The sequence below is a fragment of the Gopherus flavomarginatus genome, chromosome 9 (genome assembly GCF_025201925.1).
Source record: "Gopherus flavomarginatus isolate rGopFla2 chromosome 9, rGopFla2.mat.asm, whole genome shotgun sequence".
Taxonomy (NCBI): domain Eukaryota; kingdom Metazoa; phylum Chordata; order Testudines; family Testudinidae; genus Gopherus; species Gopherus flavomarginatus.
The window spans coordinates 10,510,739-10,537,339 of NC_066625.1; the positions used below are offsets into that span (position 1 = coordinate 10,510,739).

At 40.2% G+C, this 26,601-nt stretch overlaps 1 protein-coding gene and 1 long non-coding RNA gene across 5 annotated transcripts in view; one reads left to right on the forward strand and one right to left on the reverse strand.

Annotated features, from left to right (window-relative positions):
• The window catches only part of SDK1 (sidekick cell adhesion molecule 1), a 672,152-nt gene that overhangs the window by 371,017 nt on the left and 274,534 nt on the right, over window positions 1–26,601 (reverse strand). For all 4 annotated transcript variants that reach the window (XM_050966275.1, XM_050966276.1, XM_050966274.1 and 1 more), the window contains one exon: window positions 24,931–25,078. In XM_050966275.1, the coding sequence (XP_050822232.1) occupies window positions 24,931–25,078 (148 nt within the window). The remainder of the gene's footprint in view (window positions 1–24,930; window positions 25,079–26,601) is intronic.
• LOC127057566 (uncharacterized) overlaps window positions 1–26,601 on the forward strand; it is a 477,062-nt gene that overhangs the window by 245,593 nt on the left and 204,868 nt on the right. The gene's annotated exons all lie outside the window — the stretch shown is intronic.

A 26,601-nucleotide genomic window follows, 5' to 3' on the forward strand; every position in this document is an offset into this window, starting at 1 on the left:
CTTGTAATGCTCTATTCCTCAGTAAGGAGCCACAGTGAAACAACATTTTAATGCACACTGCTATAATAATTTACTACATTTATTTGGTTAACGGGCAGTATAAAAGGAAGCATTCAGTTCAGTTTCCAAAGATTCTGACTACAAATATCCAGTAATAACTCTCTGTTTTGGGAACTATTGACCAGTTCACTTTTTCCCTGATCTTAACACTTATACTAGGTTAGGAAAAATAAAGAGCAAAATGTATATAATGTTTTCCTCATTTAAAAATTTTTTTTAAGTAAAATGTTTTCAAAGTTAATATACACAGGGCTTTGGAAGTGTGTTGTGTCCTAGTGTCTGCAGGTGCTGCTGGGAAAATAGCATTTGCAGCAGTCTACCAGCAGTCACTGAAATTTACAAGTGTTCCAATAAACTCTGCTTCTGGCGGCTGTTTGCTCCCATTCTGGTTCCCATGGAAACAGGTGATGGATTGCCAAAAATGAGAAATGATGCTTTAAAATAACCAGTCTTTTGAACCAGCATCTATCATAAAAGCACTCCCCGTATTCCCAGGGGAGTGGGAATAAGAACACATGGCAGCTGAAAGCCAGAAACAAAGTTGTTAGAACTCTTGCAAATGTCATTGGTTGCTGAATGACAACTGCAAATGCAGTTTCATTAACATCACCAAGAGACTTTAGTAAACAGTATCTTTTAAAGTGTGCATCTGAACTTTCAGAGAGAGTATATAAATTATTATATTTTGACTGATTTCAGTAAGGTACCCCCTAATCGTGTGTGAGAGTAGTCCGCCAAACATAGGCTTCTTTTAAACCATTCCCTCCCACTCTGTCCCCACCTCTGCCTTGAGAATTGAAATAGCCAGTAATGTGTATTCCTACAACAGGTAGGAAGTTGCCTGAAATGAGTATCTACATAATCAGGTATCTGTAACCCATGTCCTTCCTCATTCTCTCCGCTTTTTAATGTATGTCACATCCTTATGTCTCCATCAAGTCTATCATTTAGTCCCTAATCCTGCAAACACACATACAACTTCACACAAATGCATAAGAGTTTGCAGAGTCAGAGCCTTATATTGTAGGCTCCTCGGGTCAGGAACTCATTGTGATGCTGAGTCATCTTAATTATCACTTCAAAAGTTTTTTTTCTCCTGCTGATGATAGCTCATCTCAATTGATTAGACTCTTCCTGTTGGTATGCATACTTCCACCTTTTCATGTTCTCTGTATGTATAAATATCTCCTGTCTGTGTGTTCCATTCTATGCATCCGAAGAAGTGAGCTGTAGCGCACGAAAGCTCATGCTGAAATAAATTTGTTAGTCTCTAAGGTGCCACAAGTACTCCTGTTCTTATTGTGATGCTGGCAGACCAAGCGCCAACTCATGCCAAGGCCCTTAGGCTCCAGCTGAACGCTGATGAATGCAAAGCTGGAAACCAGTCTCGCTCACTTGTGTGCTAGTATTATAAAACTAGGTATTAGATGTATAAAATTGTGTTTAGACTTTACGAAATGTTTGTAGGATACTGAATATATTAATCTGACTTAGCATGTACCCCATGTTACCAGGTTATATCAAGTGTTTGCATTGTAAGTCTCTGTAACTGCGTAACTCACTAAACAGGAAAGAAGCATTAATTAACGTAACGGCAGAGCTCCTCCAGAAGGTGTTAGGACCAACACATAAGAAAGCCCATGGAAACCAAACGAGCCATCATGAAAAAATCAAAGGAGAAAGACACTGTTAATTGCATTCCCCCCACCCCGACACCCCATGAAGAACAGACCCACAGTGAACTCATCTCATCAGCTTGAACTCTGGGAGGAAGGGAATAAAACGAGAAGAAACTGGGTCTCTGTGCTGCTTGGACTTTGAGTGGGCAAGATTTCTAAGCATAAGCAAAGGATTCTCAGTGTTTGGCCTGGGTTAACCCTAGAGGACTTCTAGAGCTTTCATATTATAGCAGCTTCTGTTACTCTTGCCTGGGTGGCAAGATAGACCCCTGTGGTACTTCAGTCTGTCTGTGACTCCATGTTAAGGCTGTTATAATGCTTGAGGAATTCACACTCCATACTTTGTTGGTGAAATATAAGCAGAGAACTCACAACTAGTTTGGGGTTTGTAACCTGCTTCTTAACAATCTGCCCAGAGATTGGTTCGCACGCTCCTGAGCCACTCGAGACAGTTTGACAACCATCTCCCTTGTGATTTTTTGAAATGTTATCAAACTTGTGACTTTTGACTTTTGTAAAGTGGCAAATAGTAAGCTCATGCAATATATAAATATGTGCACACATTCACAAAAGAGGGGACAGTTTTAACTTGCATCAGTGCAATGGATTTCTACATGAGTATTTTGGGGCAATGTTTTTCTCACTTTTAATTGTAAGGCTCCATCAAACTCCTAAAGATCACACAGACCCATGAAATCTCAGAAAGGCAGTTACAATTTATTTATATTCATTTTGAATCTGCTAGATGAACACCAGACACAAAACAGCTAGAGATTCCACTCACAACTAACGATCAGAGATAAGCCACAGGCAGGCTGCCAGCTCCTTCCTTCCTTTCCAGCTTTAATTAATGTATGGTCTGCTTCACATTTGCTTCCATGGACCAAATTCTTAATGTTCAAGTTGAATTTTGTTCAAAGTTGACCTGGCGCAAATTGACCAAAAAAGCCACAACATATCTCAAAGGTTTGTTTGTTTGTTTTTTCTGAATTAGGCTTAAAATTTTTTACATAAAAAGGAATCTTCCCCAAACTGACAGGATTCTAAACTCATTCAACAAAAATCCACATCATGTTATTACTAATTTACTCATCTTTACACATCATAAAAATATTTACTAGGTATCTGAACCAGACAGAATTTGCTTGTGTCTGCACAAGAACAAAATTAATGTCTCATCATAGTCTGCAGCAACCAGTATTGACAGATGCATTTTACATGTCAGTTTCAATTAATAAAATAAAATTGGTAAACACAAGGCATTACCTAGTGTATCATTTGATATGTCACAAGCACTTTGCATCTATTTCTGTAAAAATATACCTATGTGAGGTCATCACAAGCGTATAGATCTGGAGTATTTCAACTTTTCAGGCACAACCCAAGACTCTTCTGTTTGCACCACCAACTCCCAAGAATGGTGGTTGCAAAAACAGCCAAGCAAATTTTGGTTACAATAAGAATAATCCACTTGCAGAAAGCACAATACGTGAGGGTGATGTAGATATCCAATCATCTCTAAAAGAAATAATGCTTTTATAAAAACTACAATGTGATGTAGTTATTTGCCTTAATCTTAAATAATTCTGATAACATAAATCATGGGAGTGAAACTCAAATTCTGTTTTTAAATCCTATAATCTTCCTACCTACAAACTGAAGAATCTTTCTTGAAAAGACGTATCACGGATACTCTTTGAAAGAAGATTGTTAGGCATTCTCTTTTGGCAGTTTATATTTACTCTCAAAATCCATTTGCCTCTAAGAGCCTATACAAACTTGTAAATCAACTTCCTAACCTAAAGAGAGTTAACTGAATCATCTTTAATGCTAAACGCTTCTGTCTAATGAGGATTAGCTTCGCATCCTCCTTACTTCCACCAGCTCCACATCTATGGTTAACAAACTGTGGCAATACACACACAATGCTGATCTCTATTCAGTATTCTGTACTGAAATACTCTAAAGCATCAACAGAGGTTTATGAAAAATGAATCCTGTCAAACTACCTTGATATCTTTTTTTTAATGAGATTACAGGTTTAGTTGATAAATTTAATTGTGTTGATGCAATATACTTAGACTTCTGTAAGGCAATTGATTTGTACTGCATAACATTTTTATTCTAATTTTTAAGGATATAAAGTTAACAGCATGCATTAAATGGATTTAAAAACTGGCTAACTGATAGGTCTAAAAATGTAATTGTGAGCAGGTGTGTTTCCAGTGGAGCCCCCTTAGGGATTGATTCTTGGCTCTAAGATATTTAATATATTTGTTAATAACCTGGAAGAAAAACACAAAATCACCACAGATAAAATTTGCAGATGACACAAAAAGTGGGGAAGTGGTAAATAACAAAGAGGACAGGTCAGTGATTCAGAACAGTCTAGATTGCTTGGAAAAATGAAAGCAAGCGAACAATGTGTGTTTTAATATGGCCAACTGCAAATGTATTCATCTAGGAACAAAGAATGTAAGCCATACTTACAGAATGGGGGAGTCTGTCCTGGGAAGCAGTGACTCTGAATAAGATTTGGGGGTTGTGGTGGATAATCAGCAGGAACACAAGATCCCAGTGTGACTCTGTGGCCAAAAACACTAATGTGATTCTGAGATGCATAAACAGGAATCTTGAGTAGGAGTAGAGGTTATTTTACTTCTATATTTGGTACAGGTGTGACCACTGCTAGAATACTGTCCAGTTCTTGTGCCTACAAATCAAGAAGGATGTTTATATATTGGAGAAGGTTCAGAGAAGAGCCATGAGAATGATTAAGAACATAAAAACATAAGAATGGCCACACTGGGTCAGACCAAAGGTCCATCTAGCCCAGTATCCTGTCTTCTGAGAGTGGCCAATGCCAGGTGCCCCAGAGGGAATGAACATTACAGGTAATCATCAAGTGATCTATTCTTTGTCACCCATTCCCAGCTTCTGGCAAGCAGAGGAAAGGAACATCATCCCTGCCCATCCTGGCTAATCCCATTAATGGACCTAGCCTCCATGCATTTATCTAGTTCTTATTTGAACCCTGTTATAGTCTTGGCCTTCACAACATCCTCTGGTGAAGAGTTCCATAGGTTGACTGTGCGTTGTGTGAAAAAATACTTCCCTTTGTTTGTTTTAAAGCTGCTGCCTGTTAATTTCATGTGATGACCCCTAGTTCTTGTGTTATGAGAAGGAGTAAATTGCACTTCCTTATTTACTTTCTCCACACCAGTCATGATTTTAAAGACTATCGTATCCCCCTGCCCCAGCCATCTCTTTTCCAAGCTGAAAAGTCCCAGTCTTATCAGTCTTTCCTCATGTGGAAGCTGTTCCATAACCTTAATCATGTTTGTTGCCCTTTTCTGAATCTTTTCCAATTTCAAAATATCTTTTTTGAGATGGGACGCCCACAGCTGCTGGCAGTATTCAAGGATTGGAAATATGCCTCATAGTTATAGACTCAAGGAGCTCAATCTATGTTAATAATGAGCTCTTCAATCTAGCTGAGAAAGGTATAACATGATCCAATGGCTGGAAGTTGAAGCTAGAGAAATTCAGACTGGAAATAAGGCATTAATTTTTGACAGAGGGCAATTAACCATTGGAACAATTTACCAAGGTTCATGGACCATTTTTAAATCAAGATTGGATTTTTTTTTTTAATATATACCCTAGGAATTATTTTGAGGAAGTTCTTCTATTGCTTCTGTTATACAGGTCAAACTAGATGATCACAATGGCCCCTTCTGGCCTTGGAATCTGTGACTACTGAAGACGGCACTAAAGGATTTTCAGGTACAGTTTGGTCTAAGAAGTCCATCACAATAAATAAATATGCACCAAGAATTCACTTTTTTTCTACAAGTGTACTTGCACTTTTTAGTTCTAGTACAAAATGTAAAGTAGTCTATCAGAGTCCTTCTATGTAATGGAATGAAATAATGTCTGATGTATAAATTTAATATCCAGTGAAGAACATATTCCAGAAGATACTATGAGCAAAGGGATGAACCTACATTCCCTAGGACAGAGAGAGAGATGGAATCCTGTCAATTCAGCCTGAGAGAATAATCCCAGCTTCTTTTATTCTGAAGTATTAGTGTCCTTCTTCCACCACATATAATAGCAAACCATTTGTACTAGTTTTCTGACTATCTAGCACTGCTCAAGCTGTACCTGTGTTAGAGCAAAATTTGGGAGATTTCCCTATAATTTTCAGAGTAGATGCCCTAGAGGAACAACAACAAAACTTTATATCAGCTGTTTTCTAGTCCTGGCTGGACCTTGGAAGAGAAAGTACTCTATGCAGCATTTGGCAAAGAAAAGGGGTACTCATGAGTTTAAGGAGATAATTCCATGACCCCCCCCCCCAAAGAAAATACCATCTCCCAAGTACTAAAAGAAGAAGTTGTTTTTAAACTGTATGTGAAGTCTATACAACTGCATATATACTGAGACAGCCCAGATTATTCCGGTACTGTACTATCATCTGTCTTGCTCAAAAGGGCTGCCCATTCCAATTCATAATTGTAGATTTAGAAGCTCTGTTAAAAAAGTTAAGTATTATTCAGCTAACTCACTAAAGACTTGGCAATCTCGGAATTTATTGTTGATTATATATACATGCTAATTATCACAGTTTTAATTAAAGTATTATTTGGTGCATGTGAAATGCAATTATGCGCAACCAGTGTAAGTTGTGTAACAGGCTAATATTTGTAGAGAAATGCATTGTCGGCAATGAATCTGCTCATGTAAAATGAAGTGATGTTTGTTTTCAAATGAAAAATCTGTACATGGAACATTACACACTGAGCTGTCACCATCAAGGCAAAACATTCTAACCTAGATTCAAAGCCTAATAAGTAATTTTCAGATTTTTTCACCCTGGTCATCTTCTACATTGAAGTATTTGATTAGAGCTATAGTTATAGGGATCGCTCTTAAAATCACTGTTTTGCCTTAGCAAGGAGACAACAGAACTGCAGTAATTTTAACTACATACAAAGGCATATGTAAAGATTTTAATAGCAACAACAGGCACGTGAACAAAGGAATTTCCACACTGAAACAGACCACTGGTTTATTAATTATTTTTATACAGTACCCTCTATAGTCCAGTTTACGCTCTATGACAATGTCAGATGTACTATACAGAGGAAACTGTAAGCCCCTCTATAACTGTACTTAATCAAGTATACATTACTATACCATTGGGGAGTGATGTAGAATTTTTCTTGAACAATCAATTTATGATCTGATCAATTCATCACCTTAAACTAGCCAGGATAAAAATTACAACTGCAAGTGCTGTTCTATTTCATATAAACATATAATCCTTTAAAATATTCTAAGCTATTTGCCTCAATTTTCTCTGTCAGTGACTTTGAACTTTCAAACTTTTTCTTACATTAGGAGCATCTGATAAAACATTTCTGTTCCATTGATTAATTGACATACATCAATCACTAGGTCTTTCTATTCTGCCACTGTGTTTTTTTTCCATATGAGGCTACTAAACCTGCAGGCAGTGTTCAATGTGAGAATATACCGTTATTTTATATTATGGAAACAGAATATTGTCCATATTCTTATCTAGTTGCCTTAGAACAAGAATGTATTTGACTGCTACAATGCCTAAAGCAAGTGTCTTCACTGAGCTGTTCACAATGATATCTAGTTAGAACTTCTTGTGAGGACACAAATAATCCAGGACTCTAACAAGATGTATGAGTATTTTAAGTTCTTACTTCCGATGCACATCACTGTGCATCTGAATACTGAATTTTAAATGCCATCATGTTGCATGTTACCTAGTTTCAGGGCACACCAGTGCAGCAAGTAGCTTGGGGGGGCCAATGGAAAGGGGCTGCATGTCCGGCTCTTCGGTGGCAATTCGGCAGTGTGTCCCTCATTCCCTCTTGGAGGGTAGGGCCTGCCGCTGAATTGCCGCCGAAGAATGAAGGGGCGCGGTAGAGCTGCCAACAAATGTCGCTGATCGCGGCTTTTTTTTTCCCCGCCGCTTAGGGCAGCAAAAACGCTGGAGCTGGCCCTGCCTAGTTTTATCACATGCTCTGGAGTTCCTCATAATCCTCCTTAGTCATGATTAACAAATGACATGTCATCAGCAATGTTGGCACTGCAATATTTCCTCTACCTCAAATTCCAAGTTATTAATAACTGACTCAATTATTAACTCTGGAGAAACTCACTGTTAGCTTCTCTCCATGCTGCAACTCTCCTCATCTATTGGTAAGAACCTTAAATAAATCCACTCTGTATAGTTTTCTAGTTGTGGGGTTTGGGGGTTTTTTTTTAAGCAAATTTCTTTAAGACTTTCCTTATATTGTACCTTGAGTACCTTCATAAGAAGATAAGGTTTTGAAAAGCAGTCTCCAAATTACCTTGTAGACCCTTCAACAAATAATGCTGAGGACCATGTATCTAAAGAGAATACAAAGGATGAAGCATATCATTCCAAAAGGTCTCTTCAATGCCTTAACACCTCCCCTTTCTCTTTGATTAAGCTCTCTTTGTGGAGCACTTTCAAAGTTTCATTCAGGGACACAGCATGCTGAGGCTTCTTTGAAGAGGAGGATCTTGAAGCAGGATCCTATCCCAGTGAGGCATCTACTTGACTCAGGGGTTCTTTCATACTGAAAGGCATCAGGAGATTCTTCATGTCTACTAGACCTTGAAAACTTCTGAGGAAATCCTCAAGCAATTCCTACAACTATGAGCAAACATGATCACCCAAAAATACAACAGGCCATGAGTGACATCTTTTGGGCTCTGTAAACGGGTTGAGACTCACCAGCTGGTGATTTTGGGAATTAGCTCAATTCCAGTGGAGCACCCCCTCCTGGTGGTGTCCTGTCCATTGTTCTGCCCTCTGCTCTCTGCTGCTGTCACTGGACCCGCATTGCTCCCTGCTCGGTGGCGTCCTCTTCGAGGCTAGTGCCCTCCGGCTGTGTCCCTTAGTCCATCTGGACCCCCTTCTGGGGATCGATGGATCAGCAGTCTGACATTCCAGCCACCATATGCAGCCACACACCCCAAAGTCTAATCCCTCTTGTCAGGGATCGGGAATAGTCTATAATGGCCACTCCCTATGGCTAATGGCTGGGTGTATTGCAAGGAGGAAGGGAGGGACTCAGGCCCACCCTCTACTCTGGGTCCTGGCCCAGGGACACTCTGGCATCAGCCTCGCTGTCCTCTTTCTTTCCCCTCCTCTGTCTGATCACCTGAGCCTCTTCCCCTAAGGCCCCTTGCACCTGCGGGGCCCTTCCCTTCAGGGACTGCAGCCTGGCGGCTATGGGTTAGAACCTTCTAGCCTCCCTGAGCCTGCACAGAACTGCACTGTCCGCGGTGCTAGTCTCCCCCTTGGAGACTGACCTTCCCCTGTCAAAGGCCTGGGACAGACTGACCGCTCCTGCTCTGGGCAGCCTTTATATATGGGTGAGCCTGGCCCTGATTGGCTCCCCATAAGCCCTCTTCTGATTGGCTCCCGGGCTGCGCAGGCTCCCTGGCCTGCCACAGCCCATCCTCCCAGGGAGCGGGACAGTACGCCCCACTACAGGCACACTTAGGTTAGTGCTTAAAAGCACCAGGGAATGTTAATTCAATACTAGACATTTGCTACAATAAAAAAATGTAAACAACCATTAGAAAATTAAGTAAAATGCAGTAAAATCTCGGTGAAGAAACAAAAAAATCACAATTACTTTAACCAAATCTTTAGAGGTCAAAGAGAGGTCACCTCACAAGAAGAGCAATTTTTGCCTTTAAAATAATTATAGCAAAATAACAAAAGATGAACTAACCCTACCTGCATTCTTGCTGCCACTATCCCAGTCAGTAACATGTGAAACAAGCATATATTACACCTGTGTCTAAATTTTTCTAAATGTAAACAAATATTCAGAAATAAACATTAACTAGCTCACAATGGGTCTGATCCATTGAAAATCAATGGCAAGACTTCCACTGACTTTAAAAGCAGCAAAGAATCCTGTGGCACCTTACAGACTAACAGACGTTTTGGAGCATGAGCTTTCGTGGGTGAATACCCACTTCGTCAGATGCATGTAGTGGAAATTTCCAGGGGCAAGTATATATATGCAGGCAAGCTAGAGATAATGAGGTAGTTCAATCAGGGAAGATGAGGCCCTGTTCTAGCAGTTGAGGTGTGAAAACCAAGGGAGGAGAAACTGGTTTTGTAATTGGCAAGCCATTCACAGTCTTAGTTTAATCCTGAGCTGATGGTGTCAAATTTGCAGATGAACTGAAGCTCAGCAGTTTCTCTTTGAAGTCTGGTCCTGAAGTTTTTTTGCTGCAGGATGGCCACCTTAAGGTCTGCTATAGTGTGGCCAGGGAGGTTGAAGTGTTCTCCTACAGGTTTTTGTATATTGCCATTCCTAATATCTGATTTGTGTCCGTTTATTCTTTTCCGCAGCGACTGTCCAGTTTGGCCGATGTACATAGCAGAGGGGCATTGCTGGCATATGATGGCGTATATTACATTGGTGGATGTGCAGGTGAATGAACCGGTGATGGTGTGGCAGATCTGGTTAGGTCCTGTGATGGTGTCGCTGGTGTAGATATTTGGGCAGAGTTGGCATCGAGGTTTGTTGCATGGATTGGTTCCTGAGCTAGAGTTACTATGGGCGGTGTGCAGTTACTGGTGAGAATATGTTTCAGGTTGGCAGGTTGCCTGTGGGCGAGGACTGGCCTGCCACCCAAAGCCAGTGAAAGTGTGGGATCATTGTCCAGGATGGGTTGTAGATCCCTGATGATGCGTTGGAGAGGTTTTAGCTGGGGACTGTATGTGATGGCCAGTGGAGACCTGTTGGTTTCTTTCTTGGGTTTGTCTTGCAGTAGGAGGCTACTGGGTACACGTCTGCCTCTGTTGATCTGTTTCCTTATTTCCTCGTGCGGGTATTGTAGTTTTGAGAATGCTTGGTGGAGATTTTGTAAGTGTTGGTCTCTGTCTGAGAGGTTAGAGCAGATGCGGTTGTACCTCAGTGCTTGGCTGTAGACAATGGATCGTGTGATGTGCCCGGGATGGAAGCTGGAGGCATGAAGGTACGCATAGCAGTCGGTAGGTTTTCGGTATAGGGTGGTGGTAATGTGACCATCACTTATTTGCACTGTGGTGTCTAGGAAGTGGACCTCCCGTGTAGATTGGTCCAGGCTGAGGTTGATGGTGGGGTGGAAGCTGTTGAAATCGTGGTGGAATTTTTCCAGAGTCTCCTTCCCATGGGTCCAGATGATGAAGATGTCATTTTGCTGCTTTTACAGATCCAGACTAACACAGCTACCCCTCTGATACTTGACACCACTGACTTTAGTAGGCTTTGCATCAGGACCACTATAAACTACTGCTGAACAAAATTTTAGTTTGAGAAACAAAGATGTTTTTATACTGGAATTTAGAAAACACCAACGATGGATATGTTTATTATAATACAAAATGTGTTGACTCATTTTAAACTTAAAACACAGCAAAATGAACTGTCATCCACCCAACCTAGTTTGCTATTTTGCAAAAAAATTACCAGGCTGGGATCTTATAGCTAAAATATTTAATTCCTGAACGCATTGTAATAGTCCTTTCAAATTACCTTTTAATAATTAAATATTTACGAGAGCCCCGGTAATTTCTGCTGTAATGTTAGGGTTTCTTTTATTATGCTATATAAAGATTCAATAAAATTAAGTTAAAATATTTAAATATATATTTAAAAGGCCCAATCTATGCCATTATCACTAGATATGTATGCGTATAGTGACAGGTTGACTTTATTACATATTTAAACCAAGCTTCCATTTTCAGAATTATCAAGACAGTTTGACTGAAGCTGATGAATGACAGCCACAACTTAACAGAAGTACTAACATAGAGGCACTATGACATAAGTCAATAAAAACAAATGTGTGCACAAAAAGTCCAGTAAAAATGAAAAACATTGACATCGCTATGTTCTTTCCATTACAAAAGCTAAATTTAGACAAATCTTTCTTAAAATAATTGAAGTGAAATAGTAATAAGTTAATAGATGTTGAACAATTTAAATATGTGCAATTATGCATTATATTGTTTTCTAAATCACCTGGGATAGAGTTTACCCCTTAGATGTAACAATTAAGATTATTATTAGGAAAGCACACTACTGCAAAGCTAATGAAGATATTTGAGATGTTTAAACCATAAACTTCACATCTCAAGAAAAACCACACAATGAAAACAACATAGAAAAGGAGATTCTGCTAACATTCTTGTCAAGTAGGCCACAGGATGCAATTTGAAGACAAGAACCTGCAATTAAGTAGGAGCCTAGCATGGTACCAAACATGCTCTTGCACTAATCTGATAAACACCAGTAGAAATTACCTCCTAGTGGAACAAAAAAACCCAGACTGACAGTCTATACATTTCATTTTCCAAGGAAGAAAAAGAAGTTACAAATGTGTAAAGGTAAAAATTCAAATAATTCAGACTTTCAAATGAGGATATTGCTGTTTTCATGTCTACTGCAAGACTGTTCCCTCCTTTTGTTATGCAAGTAAATGGAGCAAGGTAAATGAACGTATGCCTGCTCTTTGTAATGCCAGTGCCTGAATTCTTTGGTCTCAGAACATAAACTAAGTTTGGAATCCTTAGTAACAATTTTCAGTGTAAAAGCAACAATTGCTGGAATATGAAAGAAGCCAATTAGCCCATTAAGATGATAATGTATCTTTTTTTTGAAGTGATTACAAGTTTACATAAAGGGACTGGTTTGATAAAGGGACTAGTGTTGATGTAATGTACTTAGACTTCTGTAATGTATTTGATTTGATACCAGAAGACGTTTTCATTAAAAAACTGGAATGATACAAAATTAACTTGAAACACATTAAATGGATTAAAAATTGGCTAACTCCCACGTTTCAAAATGCAATTGTTAACAGGGAATCATCATCAAGCAGATGTGCTTCTAGTCAGGTTCTGCACAAATCAGTTCTTGGCTTTATAGTATTTAACATGTTTATCAATTACCTGAAAGAAAACAAAATGACTGGTAAAGTTTGCAAACGACACAAAAATTGGAGAAGGGGTAAATAACAAAGACAGGTCACCGATACTAAGTGATCTGGGCACAAGCAAATAATATACATTTTAATAAGACCAAATGTAAGATTATACATTCAGGAACAAAGCACACAGGTCATACTTACAGGATGGGAGATTCTACCCTGGGAAGCAGTGACTCTGAAAAAGACTTGTGGGTTATTGTGGAAAGTCAGTTTAACATGTGCTCCCAGTGTGATGCAATGGCAAAAGGGCTAAAGCAATTCTTGGATGTATAAACAGGAATATCAAGGAGGAACAGGGAGATTATATTACCTCTATATTTGGCACTGGTGCAATTGCTGATGGAATAAATATGTCCAGTTCTGGTGTGCATTGTAATAAATGGGCCTACAAATTTACCCTAACTGTGAGCTCAAGTGTAAAAAGTGAGTAAAAGGCCCTGCCCCCTGCATGCTGGTGCCCCAACACCTCCCACCCCATAAAAGCCTTGAGGGTCCCTCGCAACCGGAGGAGCCCATGCCCACCCACCCCAGCCAATCCCCCAGACCCACCGCGCACCCCCTAGACCCAGTGCTGGGCTGAGCCACCAGCCCCCGCGAGTGCTGGGCCAAGCTGTCGGCCCCCTGAGCACTAGGCCAGGCGCCGAGCCAGGCCAGGCTGAGCCAGCAGCCTCCCTGAGCCCTGGGCCAGCCCCCTGCCTCCTCCCCCCCCGGATGGCCCTCCCTGCCCTCCACTAGAATCGGCCAGGCCGAGAGCCACTGGCAGCCTCTCCAAGCACCAGCTCCTCCCGGCCCTGAAGACCCCACCCCCCTACCAAGCTGCCAGCCCCTGCAGCACCCGACTGAGCTCCCTCACTCCGCCGGCCGCTGGATCTCCGTGTCGCTCCTCACTCCCCCGTCCTGAGCAGGAGGGATGCGCGGAGCAGCAGGGACCTTGGGGGCAGGAGTGGAGTGGAGGAAGCAGTGGGGTTCTCAAGGAAGGGGGAGGCAACTGTGGCCCAGTTGTCTGGCAGTGGGGCAGCGGGAGCACAAGGGAAGGCACAGCCTTCCCTGGCCTATTATACATGATGCCCGTGCTGCCACCTCCATCTCCAGCTGAATACCACCAGGGATGTGAGACTGTCTCCCCTCATCTCTAACCCCACGTCTCCTTAACCTTCCCCATCTTATTTCTTTTTCTTGTCCTCCTCTTTTTGCTTTCTAATAAGAGTCTAGTTTATCTGGGCAAGTCTGTATATTTGCAACACTGCTATAAGCCTGTGACCAGAAAGAGGCAACTACAAGCAGTGCCCTAAATAGCCTGAAGCAGGTATAAGTTTGTTAGGTCTTGGAGTGGCTGATCAGAGCATGTCCTGTGCTTGTTTCTCCAGCAGTAAGAAAGAGAGAGCCAACCTCAGAGATTGCAGTTTTTATCTTTGCCGTTCTTTTCTCTCTTCGTGTGTGTGTGCTTGTCTTGTCTTGTCTTCTAGGAAACGGGAGCAAACTTTAACAGCAGAAGCAAAGACAGCTCCAGCCCATCTCCACTAACTTCTCTTTTCCCTCGCAAAGATAAATTATTACCATTTTTAATACCCTTTAAGAAAATGTCAAACAAAGGTTTTTTCCTTCTAAAAACTCTCCCCAGCTAAAGGGAAAAGGAACAAGCGATGTTGCAAAAAATAAATGAATAAATAAAAAATAATTTAAAAAAAGCTATAACCATTTTCCTTCTTTTCTTTAATGAAACATTAAAAATGATTTTTAATTGGGAGTTTGCCATGGTACTAAGTAGGCTGAGGTCTCTGTATACCAAATCTAGTTTCGAAACATTCAATATTGGACTGGGTTATATTAACATCTTTGGGCCCCTATATGCCATCTAAATTATTAGATGTCCACAATTCAGGAAGGATGTTGATAAATTGGACAGGGTTCAGAGAAATGCCATGAGAATGATTAAGAGATTGGAAAACATGCCCTTTATAGTCAGAATCAAGGAACTTTATCTATTTAGCATAACAAGGAGAAAGTTAAGGAGTGACTTGACCGTAGTCTGTAAGTACATATGTGGGAAACAAAAATTTGATAAGGGGCCCTTCAATTTAGCAGACAAAAGGTACAACAAGATCCAATGGCTAGAAGTTGAAGCTAGACAAAATTCAAACAGGAAATAAGGCTCAAATTTTTAATGATGAGAGTAATTAACCATTGAAACAACTTACCATGGACTGTGATAGATTCTCCATCACTAGCAATTTTAAAATTGAGATTGGATTTTTTAACTAAAATATCCGCTCTACTTCAAACAGGAATGAATTCAGGGAAGTTCTGTTACCAGTGTTATACAGGAGGTAAGACTAGATTATCACAATGCTCCCTTCTGGCTTTATAATCTATGAATCAGGGAACAAATTTGACCCCAATTTCCTCCAGCAGAGCACTGAATTGTGTTTGTATCAAAGAGCAGATTCCTCCTCACTCTCCTTTCCTATTTCCCATCCAAATGAGTGAAAGTTTATCTTTACTATGGCCTCCAGCCTCCCTCTCCATCCTACAAACATCACAGCCCAGACTCTTCTTCAATCTTAGCTACTGGCCATGGTCCAAATGAAGTTGTCAGGTTTTTCTGATAGTCAGACTGCGGTGCTTCAGAAACAGCTAGGGTGGATTTTAGTGAGTAAAACTTTACTGTTTATCTAGAAAAGGCCTGGGGATCAAGAATGCAAAATACTATAAATGAAAAATAAACATTTATGCAAAACTGAGGTTCCACAATGAAAGTCACAAAGGCTCCAATTTAGGAAAGCATCCCTTTTTAGGAAGCACACTTAAGCATGTTCTTAACTGTTTGTATATGCTTAAGTCCCACTGATGTCCAGTTCCCTTTCAAGGTTTGTCTACACTGCATCAGGAGGTGTGACTGCAGAATCTCCAGACTTACCCAAACTAGCAATCTAGTTAGATCGTGCAACAGCAGCAGTGAAGGATGGGGCATGGATCAGTCCTGCTCACCAAGGACCCTGGTACATAGTTCAGCAGTCACCACCCATGCTGCTGCAGCTTTATAGCGATTGTTACTCTAGGAAGATCAAAGCCTGCTCGGGTATGTCTACATGAGAAGCAATCACACATCTGATATCATTCATAGTCACAATCTGCTTCTCAGGCTACTCTTAGGGCAGCACAACTACATGAAACTCCTTGCTCAGAACAGATATTCAAGTGATGATTTAGCCTCATACCTATGACATTTCGTTTTAAATTTTCAGTTATAAATACCCGTGCAGGACAGCAGGAATTGTTTTTAATATCCAGTTAGTCATATTCATAAAGGCATCTACAGATTTTTATTTGCTTTTGGGATGTGACTTTGGACAAGAAAGTGATTTTCAGCTGTAGGTTGGTATGCATATTTCTGCATGTATATATGTGGATGGATGTGTGAAAATAATTGATTTGTGCACCTGTGGCTAGAAACATGCACCCCGTGCAAACATGCACCCAATTAGGAGCTGAAAATCAGACTCTTGTTTTTCAAATCCACACTTTAATGAGTGTTGCACGTGCGTGTATTAACAGGAGAATAGATTTCACAGAACAGAAAGATTAAAGAAGGAAGAATTATAGTAAACTACTTAAACCAGATGCCAATTGCCTGAGAAACGGTAAGTTTCCAAAGCAAAGACAGCTTAGCCATACAGAAAAATATTTCTCTGGATAACTTTTGGTTCCATCCTCTAACAAGTGCCACTTTCCAGCTACTTTCCTCTCAAACAAAGGTTTACACTGTTCCTCCCTTTTTCCTCACTCCTACTCTATACTATATGCATCTAGTAATTTAATAGCTGGGTATCGCTTCAACCCTTTGTGCTCTACTCCAAAGTTTGGTCTTCTGCTACAACATTTAAGGCCCTCATCCAAAGTCCACTGAAGTCAACCGGAGTCTTTCCACTGAATTTTCACACTTTTTCCAGTACTTTCTCAAATTTACTTTGAGTGTTGACTAAAGTTACCAATTCCTGGTAGAAACAAACTAGCTAGCTACATATGAAAAGTATTTCTGAACAGCAACATATTTGACCAACATTCTACAAAATGAAGTTTGATTCCCAAATATTTTTGCTTCATAACAATAATCCAAATGGCCCATGAACAGGTGGAGAAAAGTTGGACACAGGAGAGGAAACAATGCAGCAAGTAAATGGTGAATCAGGTAGCAGAACACCTGTACTAAAAAGAAGATTTTCATAATCCTTTTCTAAATGAGGATTCCATAATGAAATAATGGACAAAATATTCTCATCCTTTATGATGTTTTTACATGAATATACCTTCTTTGGCCTCCATATGAATTAATCTGAATACATTGTCAGGTTTCCCTTATTCTGAAGAAAATGATGATGAAGAGCACTGTACAAATTTTCTTGCAGGTGAAGTAACATGGCTTTTCTCTGATAATGCAGAAACATTCCTTTACAATATCAAAATAAGACTTTGATGAAAGAAAACTTCCAATAGCCAAAATTTTTACTGGTTTGTTGTATTACACACCACACATGAATACACTGAAATAGGGTCGAAAGAAAACAAATTCAGGGGCTTTGAAATGCAGTAAATATACTTCATTGTTTTGCTTGAATAAATTTACTGTGGCATATCAGTCATCTTATATCAGGAATTTTATCAGCAACCTCATGACTATAGGAAAGTATAGACATGACAAACTCCATATGCTTGTGTTATCTTTACATTAGCTTACCTGTGGCTGTATGCAGCAGGAACTAAATCTTGTAAAAGACTTGTAAAATTAAGTCATTATTCTGATCTATATCCTTTGGCTTTAGCACAATTTAAGAACGTGTTATCTAATCAGTGCAGCTAAGATACTGGTTAACAGCTGAATTAATATAGTTATTTTCTACAAAGTCGAATAATCTTTCCACCAGGAGTTACATTGCCATTTAAATTAATTAAAATCCACTCTGTTTGAAAGAAATTGTCTGTATCTCAAAAGGAAGCCCCATCCCAGTAAATATCACAGCTCTGCACTCTCGCACAGCAGGATTATCATCATGACTTTTCACTTGTGGAAGAACGCGAAGACTAATCTATCCACTGAATCAATGTTTTTTTCTCCAGTCTAACCAACTGACAATTTTAACCCTAATGACCTAGTAAGAGGAATAAGAAATTGGTCTATTATCTTTGCTTATTCTGAATTAGAGAAGTATTTGTTACAACTGGAGACCATGCTAAGATGTGAAGTTGACTTTAGAAAAGAAAAAGACCAAAGGCTAGTCCTATTCAATATATTTGTAAAATATCTCCAAAATAATAAAGTGATGCCAGAATTTACGACACTGCAATAATATCTTCTGCTACCTGCGTTCCCTAGAAACAAATAAAGATGGGAGTGCTGAACAGGCTCAACTGAAACATTAACACACTGGCAGGAAAAAAACTGAAATTTTAAATATCAGTTTAAGAAAGCAAATGAATGATGGAAATTAAATGACAGATTCTTACCAGCTGCTGAACAATTCATATTTTTGCATAACTATTCTTAATGCTGATCTTTTAAGTTTTTACAATAATGACAAAGCCTGTACCCTCACCTGGATTTCTATTACAGTGATGTCAATTCTATTGAATTGTGGTAGTTATCCCTGTATTCCTAATGGGCCTAGTTCTCATTTACACGAATACCCATTTACACCATTCTGGAAATATAAAGGGATCTGAAAGGGTGTGTAACTTTAAAGTATGCTTACTTTAAGTCCACTTTACACTGAGAAAGCAGTGGATGGCCCTTAGTGTAAATGAGAAGCAGTTCCAATAGGTCTTTGAGCCAATGGTTTTCTTCAATGATGTTACAGTGAAAAAATAAGTGCCAACTTTTCTCTGAGGCGGTGATAAGAAGTTTCAGCATGGAATATCCACCTATGCTCTCTCCAGTTCGTGCACTGAGGGCATGTCTAAACCACAATTAGACACTTGTGGCTGGCCCATGCCAGGGACTCAGGCTCGTGGGGCTTGGGTTAAGGGGCTATTTAAATGCGGTGTAAAAGTTTGGGCTTGGACTGGAGCCTGGGCTCTAGGAATCTGTGAGGTGAGAGGGTCCCAGAGCGTTGGCTGCAGCCTAAGCCAAACATATACACCATAATTAAATAGCCCTCTAGCCCAAGCCCTGCAAGCCCAAGTCAGCTGGCACCAGCAAGTCACAGGTTTTTAACTGCAGTGTAGACATGCCCTGAATGTTTCATCCACCTGCATAAAGTGTAATGTTTTCACCACTGGGAAATATTGTAGCTGATTGACAAGCTGATTGATTTAGCTAGAGGGGTGAAAACCCCTTCTGTGGACACTCAGGATATAAAGTGATTTGTATTGATTTAGGAATATAAGGCACTCAAACCAATTTAAGAGCATCCACACAAAATCTAACCAGATCAGTTTCTAAACTGATTCAGTTAAATTGCTACAACTTGTGTGTATATAAGGCCTTATTTAAAACTGGAGGGCTGCTGCTCAGAAAATTTTTTCCCCAAGGCAATTAGTTCAGTCCCCATAAGGGAGGCATTACACATTTGTCATAGTTAGAGGGCTAGCTGCACCTCTGACATCTTCTCTAGCCTCTGATTGCACACACACACACCTCATCCCCACCCTCCAAGTCTCAAATTTCATGCCTTCACGTCTCTCAAGGTGGAATCCTGTGATTCTCCCACTCTTAAGACTGGTACCCTGCGTATCTACTGCACTTATCCCAATAGGTCTGACTAGGTTCGACACCTGCAGTTCTTCCTGTCAGGAGCTTGTGACCAGTGGTTAACACAGGGATGCAAAACAGCCTTCTTAAATCAAAGTACCGTTTAATCTTAATAGTTGGAAACAGCATATGATACGAGATATAGGATTTTAAAATAATCAGCCAGCCTATATGCATATCTATCTTACTTAAAGCTCTCCCACCCTGTGCTGGAAGGCCTAAGAAAGCTTTGTTTCTTCAGACATGCAAACAGGTATCTGCTTGTGTCAATCTGTTCCCTGCAAACAGCTCCCAAACACATGCCTGACTTCTTGACAGAGACTTTTCAGCTGCCTGTAGCTCTTTTGATCGGTTTGTTCCCAGCATTGGCAAAACAAGCTTTGTAACTTGGCTAGTGTCAATGAGCACATTCCTCACAGGTAAGCCCCACTGAAGTGTTTACCAGGAGGTATTTCATCTGGAACTACTGTTTCTGTTTCCGGTTTGTCTCCCCAACAACCTGCTATTAAACTAAACCAACATATATATATATACACACATTAAACATTCCAATATAGCCATATAGTATAGAATATATACAATATATATAGAATATAGGCCTATAGTAATGACCCCAATTAGCAGGCCATATAGTCATACGTCATTACAGAGCTGCTCCACATCCTTTCCCACATTAATTCCAACTGACTTTCAAAAGAATACTAGCTTTCATGTTTAAAAAGTGTATAAATGGACTGCAGTAAAATATTAGCCAAGATGATGAGGGACACAACCTCATTCTCCAGGTGTCCCTAAACCTCCATCTGCCAGAAGGTGGGACAGGATGACAGGGGATGGAACACTTGAAATTGCCTGGTTCTATTCATCTCTCTAAAACATCCGGCACTGGCCACTGTCAGAGACACTGGGTTAGATGGACCATTGTTCTGACCCAGTATGGCTAATCCTATGATCTTACAACACAGTATGACTCTACAAATTAAAAGTCAAATTCAAAAGCCTTTTCTCCCTATTGAGAACTCTTAGCACTCAGCAGCCATCCTGAAATCAGAAAATCTCTCTCACTACAAGCTGTCAGCTACTGGATCCTTTAGAAATTCTCATTTTCCAAAAACTTTGATAACCCAGTAATTCTCTATTAAATTTGACAAGGAGCCAGGGACAAAAAAAAATAATAAAATTAAAATGCTCCAGCTGACCACATACCCCTAAGGCTGGGAGGTCTGCTGCCACCACTGATAATAAGAAACGTAGGGTAGTGGTGGTTGGAGACTCTCTGCTGAGGGGGACGGAGACACCCAGCTGTCGCCCTGACCGTTCATCCCGGGAGGTATGCTGCCTGCCAGGGGCCCGTATCCGAGATGTTACAGAGGCATTGTCGAGGATTATCCGGCCTTCTGACTACTACCCCATGCTACTCATCCATGTGGGCACAAATGATACTGCGAGGTGTGACACTGAGCAGATCAAGAGTGACTACAGTGCTCTGGGAGTACGGGTTAAGGAGTTTGGAGCGCAGATGGTATTCTCTTCGATTCTTCCTGTTGAAGGTAGGGGCCCGGGCAGAGACAGATGCATCGTGGAGGTGAATGCCTGGCTGCGAAGATGGTGTCGCCAGGAGGGCTTTGGCATCCTCGACCACAGGATGCTATTCGAGGAAGGACTGCTAGGCACAGATGGCGTTCACCTTTCGAAGAGGGGAAAGGCCTTATTTGCACACAGACTGGCTAACTTGGTAAGGAGGGCTTTAAACTAGGTTCGACGGGGACAGGTGAGCAAACCCCACAGGTAAGTGGGGAACAAGACCTGGGAGATGGGTTGGAAACAGGAGGGAGCATGGGCTATAATGGCAGTGAGGAAGGAGGGTCAGGGCAAAGCTGGGAGGCAAGATCAAACCAGTATCTTAGATGCCTATATACAAATGCAAGAAGTATGGGTAATAAGCAGGAAGAACTGGAAGTGCTAATAAATAAATACAACTATGACATTGTTGGCATTACTGAAACTTGGTGGGATAATACACACGACTGGAATGTTGGTGTGGATGGGTATAGTTTGCTCAGGAAGGATAGACAGGGGAAAAAGGGAGGAGGTGTTGCCTTATATATTAAAAATGTACACACTTGGATTGAGGTGGGGATGGACATAGGAGACGGAAGTGTTGAGAGTCTCTGGGTTAGGCTAAAAAGGGTAAAAAACATGGGTGATGTCATGCTGGGAGTCTACTACAGGCCACCTAAATCAGGTGGAAGAGGTGGATGAGGCTTTTTTCCAACAACTAACAAAATCATCCAAAGCCCAAGATTTGGTGGTGATGCGGGACTTCAACTATCCAGATATATGTTGGGAAAATAACACCGCAGGGCACAGACTATCCAATAAGTTCCTGGACTGCATTGCAGACAACTTTTTATTTCAGAAAGTTGAAAAAGCTACTAGGGGGGAAGCTGTTCTAGACTTGATTTTAACAAATAGGGAGGAACTTGTTGAGAATTTGAAAGTAGAAGGAAGCTTGGGTGAAAGTGATCATGAAATCATAGAGTTTGCAATTCTAAGGAAGGGTAGAAGGGAGTACAGCAAAATAGAGACAATGGATTTCAGGAAGGCGGATTTTGGTAAGCTCAGAGAGCTGATAGGTAAGGTCTCATGGGAATCAAGACTGAGGGGAAAAATAACTGAGGAGAGTTGGCAGTTTTTCAAGGGGACGCTATTAAGGGCCCAAAAGCAAGCTATTCCGATGGTTAGGAAAGATAGAAAATGTGGCAAAAGACCACCTTGGCTTAACCATGAGATCTTGCGTGACCTACAAAATAAAAAGGCGTCATATAAAAAATGGAAACTAGGTCAGATTACAAAGGATGAATATAGGCAAATAACACAGGAATGCAGAGGCAAGATTAGAAAGGCAAAGGCACAAAATGAACTCAAACTAGCTATGGGAATAAAGGGAAACAAGAAGACTTTTTATTAATACATTAGAAGCAAGAGGAAGACCAAGGACAGGGTAGGCCCACTGCTCAGTAAGGAGGGGGAAACAGTAACGGGAGACTTGGAAATGGCAGAGATGCTTAATGACTTCGTTGTTTCGGTGTTCACTGAGAAGTCTGAAGGAATGTCTAATATAGTGAATGCTTACGGGAAGAGGGTAGGTTTAGAAGAAAAAATAAAAAAAGAGCAAGTAAAAAATCACTTAGAAAAGTTAGATGCCTGCAAGTCACCAGGGCCTGATGGAATGCATCCTAGAATACTCAAGGAGTTAATAGAAGAGGTATCTGAGCCTCTAGCTATTATCTTTGGGAAATCATGGGAGACAGGGGAGATTCCAGAAGACTGGAAGGGGGCAAATATAGTGCCCATCTATAAAAAGGGAAATAAAAACAACCCAGGAAACTACAGACCAGTTAGTTTAACTTCTGTGCCAGGGAAGATAATGGAGCAGGTAATTAAAAAAATCATCTGCAAACACTTGGAAGGTGGTAAGGTGATAGGGAATAGCCAGCATGGATTTGTAAAGAACAAATCGTGTCAAACCAATCTGATAGCATTCTTTGATAGGATAACGAGCCTTGTGGATAAGGGAGAAGCGGTGGATGTGATATACCTAGACTTTAGTAAGGCATTTGATACGGTCTCGCATGATATTCTTATAGATAAACTAGGAAAGTACAATTTAGATGGGGCTACTATAAGGTGGGTGCATAACTGGCTGGATAACCGTACTCAGAGAGTATTTGTTAATGGCTCCCAATCCTGCTGGAAAGGTATAACAAGTGGGGTTCCGCAGGGGTCTGTTTTGGGACCGGTTCTGTTCAATATCTTCATCAACGATTTAGATGTTGGCATAGAAAGTACGCTTATTAAGTTTGCGGACGATACCAAACTGGGAGGGATTGCAACTGCTTTGGAGGACAGGGTCAAAATTCAAAATGATTTGGACAAATGGGAGAAATGGTCTGAGGTAAACAGGATGAAGTTCAAAAAAGACAAATGCAAAGTGCTCCACTTAGGAAGGAACAATCAGTTTCACACATACAGAATGGGAAGTGACTATCTAGGAAGGAGTATGGCAGAAAGAGATCTAGGTGTCATAGTAGACCACAAGCTTAATATGAGTCAACAGTGTGATACATTTGCAAAAAAGCAAACATGATTCTGGGATGCATTAACAGGTGTGTTGTAAACAAGACACGAGAAGTCATTCTTCCGCTTTACTCTGCGCTGGTCAGGCCTCAGCTGGAGTATTGTGTCCAGTTCTGGGCACCGCATTTCAAGAAAGATGTGGAGAAACTGGAGAGGGTCCAGAGAAGAGCAACAAGAATGATTAAAGGTCTTGAGAACATGACCTATGAAGGAAGGCTGAAGGAATTGGGTTTGTTTAGTTTGGAAAAGAGAAGACTGAGAGGGGACATGATAGCAGTTTTCAGGTATCTAAAAGGGTGTCATCAGGAGGAGGGAGAAAACTTGTTCACCTTAGCCTCCAATGATAGAACAAGAAGCAATGGGCTTAAACTGCAGCAAGGGAGATTTAGGTTGGACATTAGGAAAAAGTTCCTAACTGTCAGGGTAGTTAAACACTGGAATAGATTGCCTAGGGAAGTTGTGGAATCTCCATCTCTGGAGATATTTAAGAGTAGGTTAGATAAATGTCTATCAGGGATGGTCTAGATAATATTTGGTCCTGCCATGAGGGCAGGGGACTGGACTCGATGACCTCTCGAGGTCCCTTCCAGTCCTGGAGTCCTGGAGTCTATGAGTCTATAAAGCTTTAAATAAATGCATGAGTGTAATGATAGACATTGGCATTTTAAATGTCTTAGGTAAGGGATAAACTAATACACCTTGAGATAATGCTTAGCTAATCACGGTGCAATAACCTTGTCATGAGTGGATGAACTGCTAATTAGACCAAAGGAAATAAAACTGCCAGTAGGATAAAAAGATAAAGAGAAATAATCAGTGATTACAGTTTTATTGTCAAGGAAAACAGCATCAAGCAGAGCTCAATATAAAATGCAACCTTATAAGTAAATACCAGCATTCATTAAATTAGTGCATTCAAGTAAATACAATCCAGGGACAAACACTTACTTCTCTGAAGCACACCATGAAAATGAATGGAAGGAGGAGAAAGCAGCCATTCTCCCTTACCACTGCCTGCTGCTGTACAACAACCATTAAGATCACATGAATTATTTTGTTGAATTATTTAAGAATTTCAGAGCCAGTCTTGAAATAGCCATTTATCTCAGACTTGGGATGAGCTAGACTACTTCGTTTTCTTTAAACCTTAATTAGCCTGCTTAAAATGTAAAGTGTTATCAAATGGAATTAGTCAGATTTCACATCTTTAATTTTTTGAACTTCACATCAACTTACATTCTGCTGCTTGGAATAATCTTGTGGCCATCTCTAAACCAAGTCACTTGTGGTCTGGGATAGCTGATGATGTACAGGAATTCTAGAACTGCAGCTTGTCCTTGTGACACTGTTTTTCTCTGGTCTGTGTCCATGAAATTTCCCATATCTGAAGAGAAAAGTTATATTCAAAGTTCTGGAAGTTTCTTCTTTTTTTTTTTTTAAAGAGATCAGAGAAAAAGTTATATTTTACAACAGAGTCAATGGCATTGCCATAACTAAGCAAAAAGATATGACTATAGTGTTGATTAATGAAGATTTCAGGTGCGTGGTGAGGCACAAGACAAAACAGAGTACCTCCAGAGCACACAAGCACTGCTGCACGATTTAACATGCCCTATTGTAATAACTGACGTTTTTTTAAAACCAGAAAGTGTCATTTTTAATGTACAAATTATTTTAGAATATATTCTTACACTGGATAAAATAGTTTGTAATGTACATGCAAAAGTAGTGTAAATGTTTTATGAAGTCTTTAGCACAGTTTTCTTGCTCCCAAGTCTTTCTGGTCATGATATTCCTTCAGTCTATTGTTACAGCCACAGGCATAGCTGTATCACGGTCTAGTCAGACCAGTAGGCACTCAGATTCATACTGATGGACCATTGTGTGACCATTTGATATAACTGCAGGATCAAGGCCATGGTTATCTGCAATATTTCATTAGCTGTGGGTTCTTTATTAGCTGTGGCCTCCTTCCATGACCAAAAACACTCCATCTATATATTTGACATTTTTTTAAAAATGCAAACTTCTACTATGGGTCCTCCCACAAGTGCACTCATGTTGCTTATAGTTTTATGGGTAAGGACCAGGGAGTGGGGAGTCCATTAAAAACACTCTGCATTTTTCCTTCCTGCTTTTGTTTCGTCTTTTGAGCTTTGTCTTTGAGCTGCAGGTTTCTACTCTTCTGCCATCTAAAAACCTGTATACATTTTATTTTTCTTAAAATTACCAAATTGGTGTACAGAAATAACTGTTTTGGTTTCCCCACTGAATTCCCATCTCCCAAAGGCCAAGGGGTTGGTATTCAAGTTCTCAAGAGCAGAAAGGGATGTAGGGAGGGCAGAAGTGCATGAACCTGCAGCCTTGTCTAAGGATGGAAGTAAGAGACTAAAGACAAACAAAAGCAGGAAGAAAAAAACATAGTATTTTTAAAAGGGTTGTAATCATCTTTGTGATTTTCAAGCTACTTATTCAGATATAATCAGCACTGTTGCTCCATGTATTTTTGTTTATAACTAATCAGATGGCCTTCTTGAAAAGAAGTTTTGAACCACATAGGTAATTTTAATTAATTTCACTGTCATGTGACTAGTCTAGCCTTCAGAATTCAGGCATCATAAGCCCAAAATGAACTGGTCAGCATTTTTTTTATAAACAGCTTTTTCCATTCATTTATATCTCAACTAATTTTTCTGAGCAAGAATTGAAAAAAAATTGGAGGACTTATATACTGTAAAAGTGAGAACAGTAAAACACTACAAAGTTTGAGGTGCTTTCTTGAATGCACATTGCTTAAAACAATTTAGATTTGAAAATTAAAGTTTTGCAAAAGATAACAGCAGTCACTACTAGGTACAGAAATCCGGTCCCTTGGGTATTTAACACATTTTTTAAAAACTTTCTACA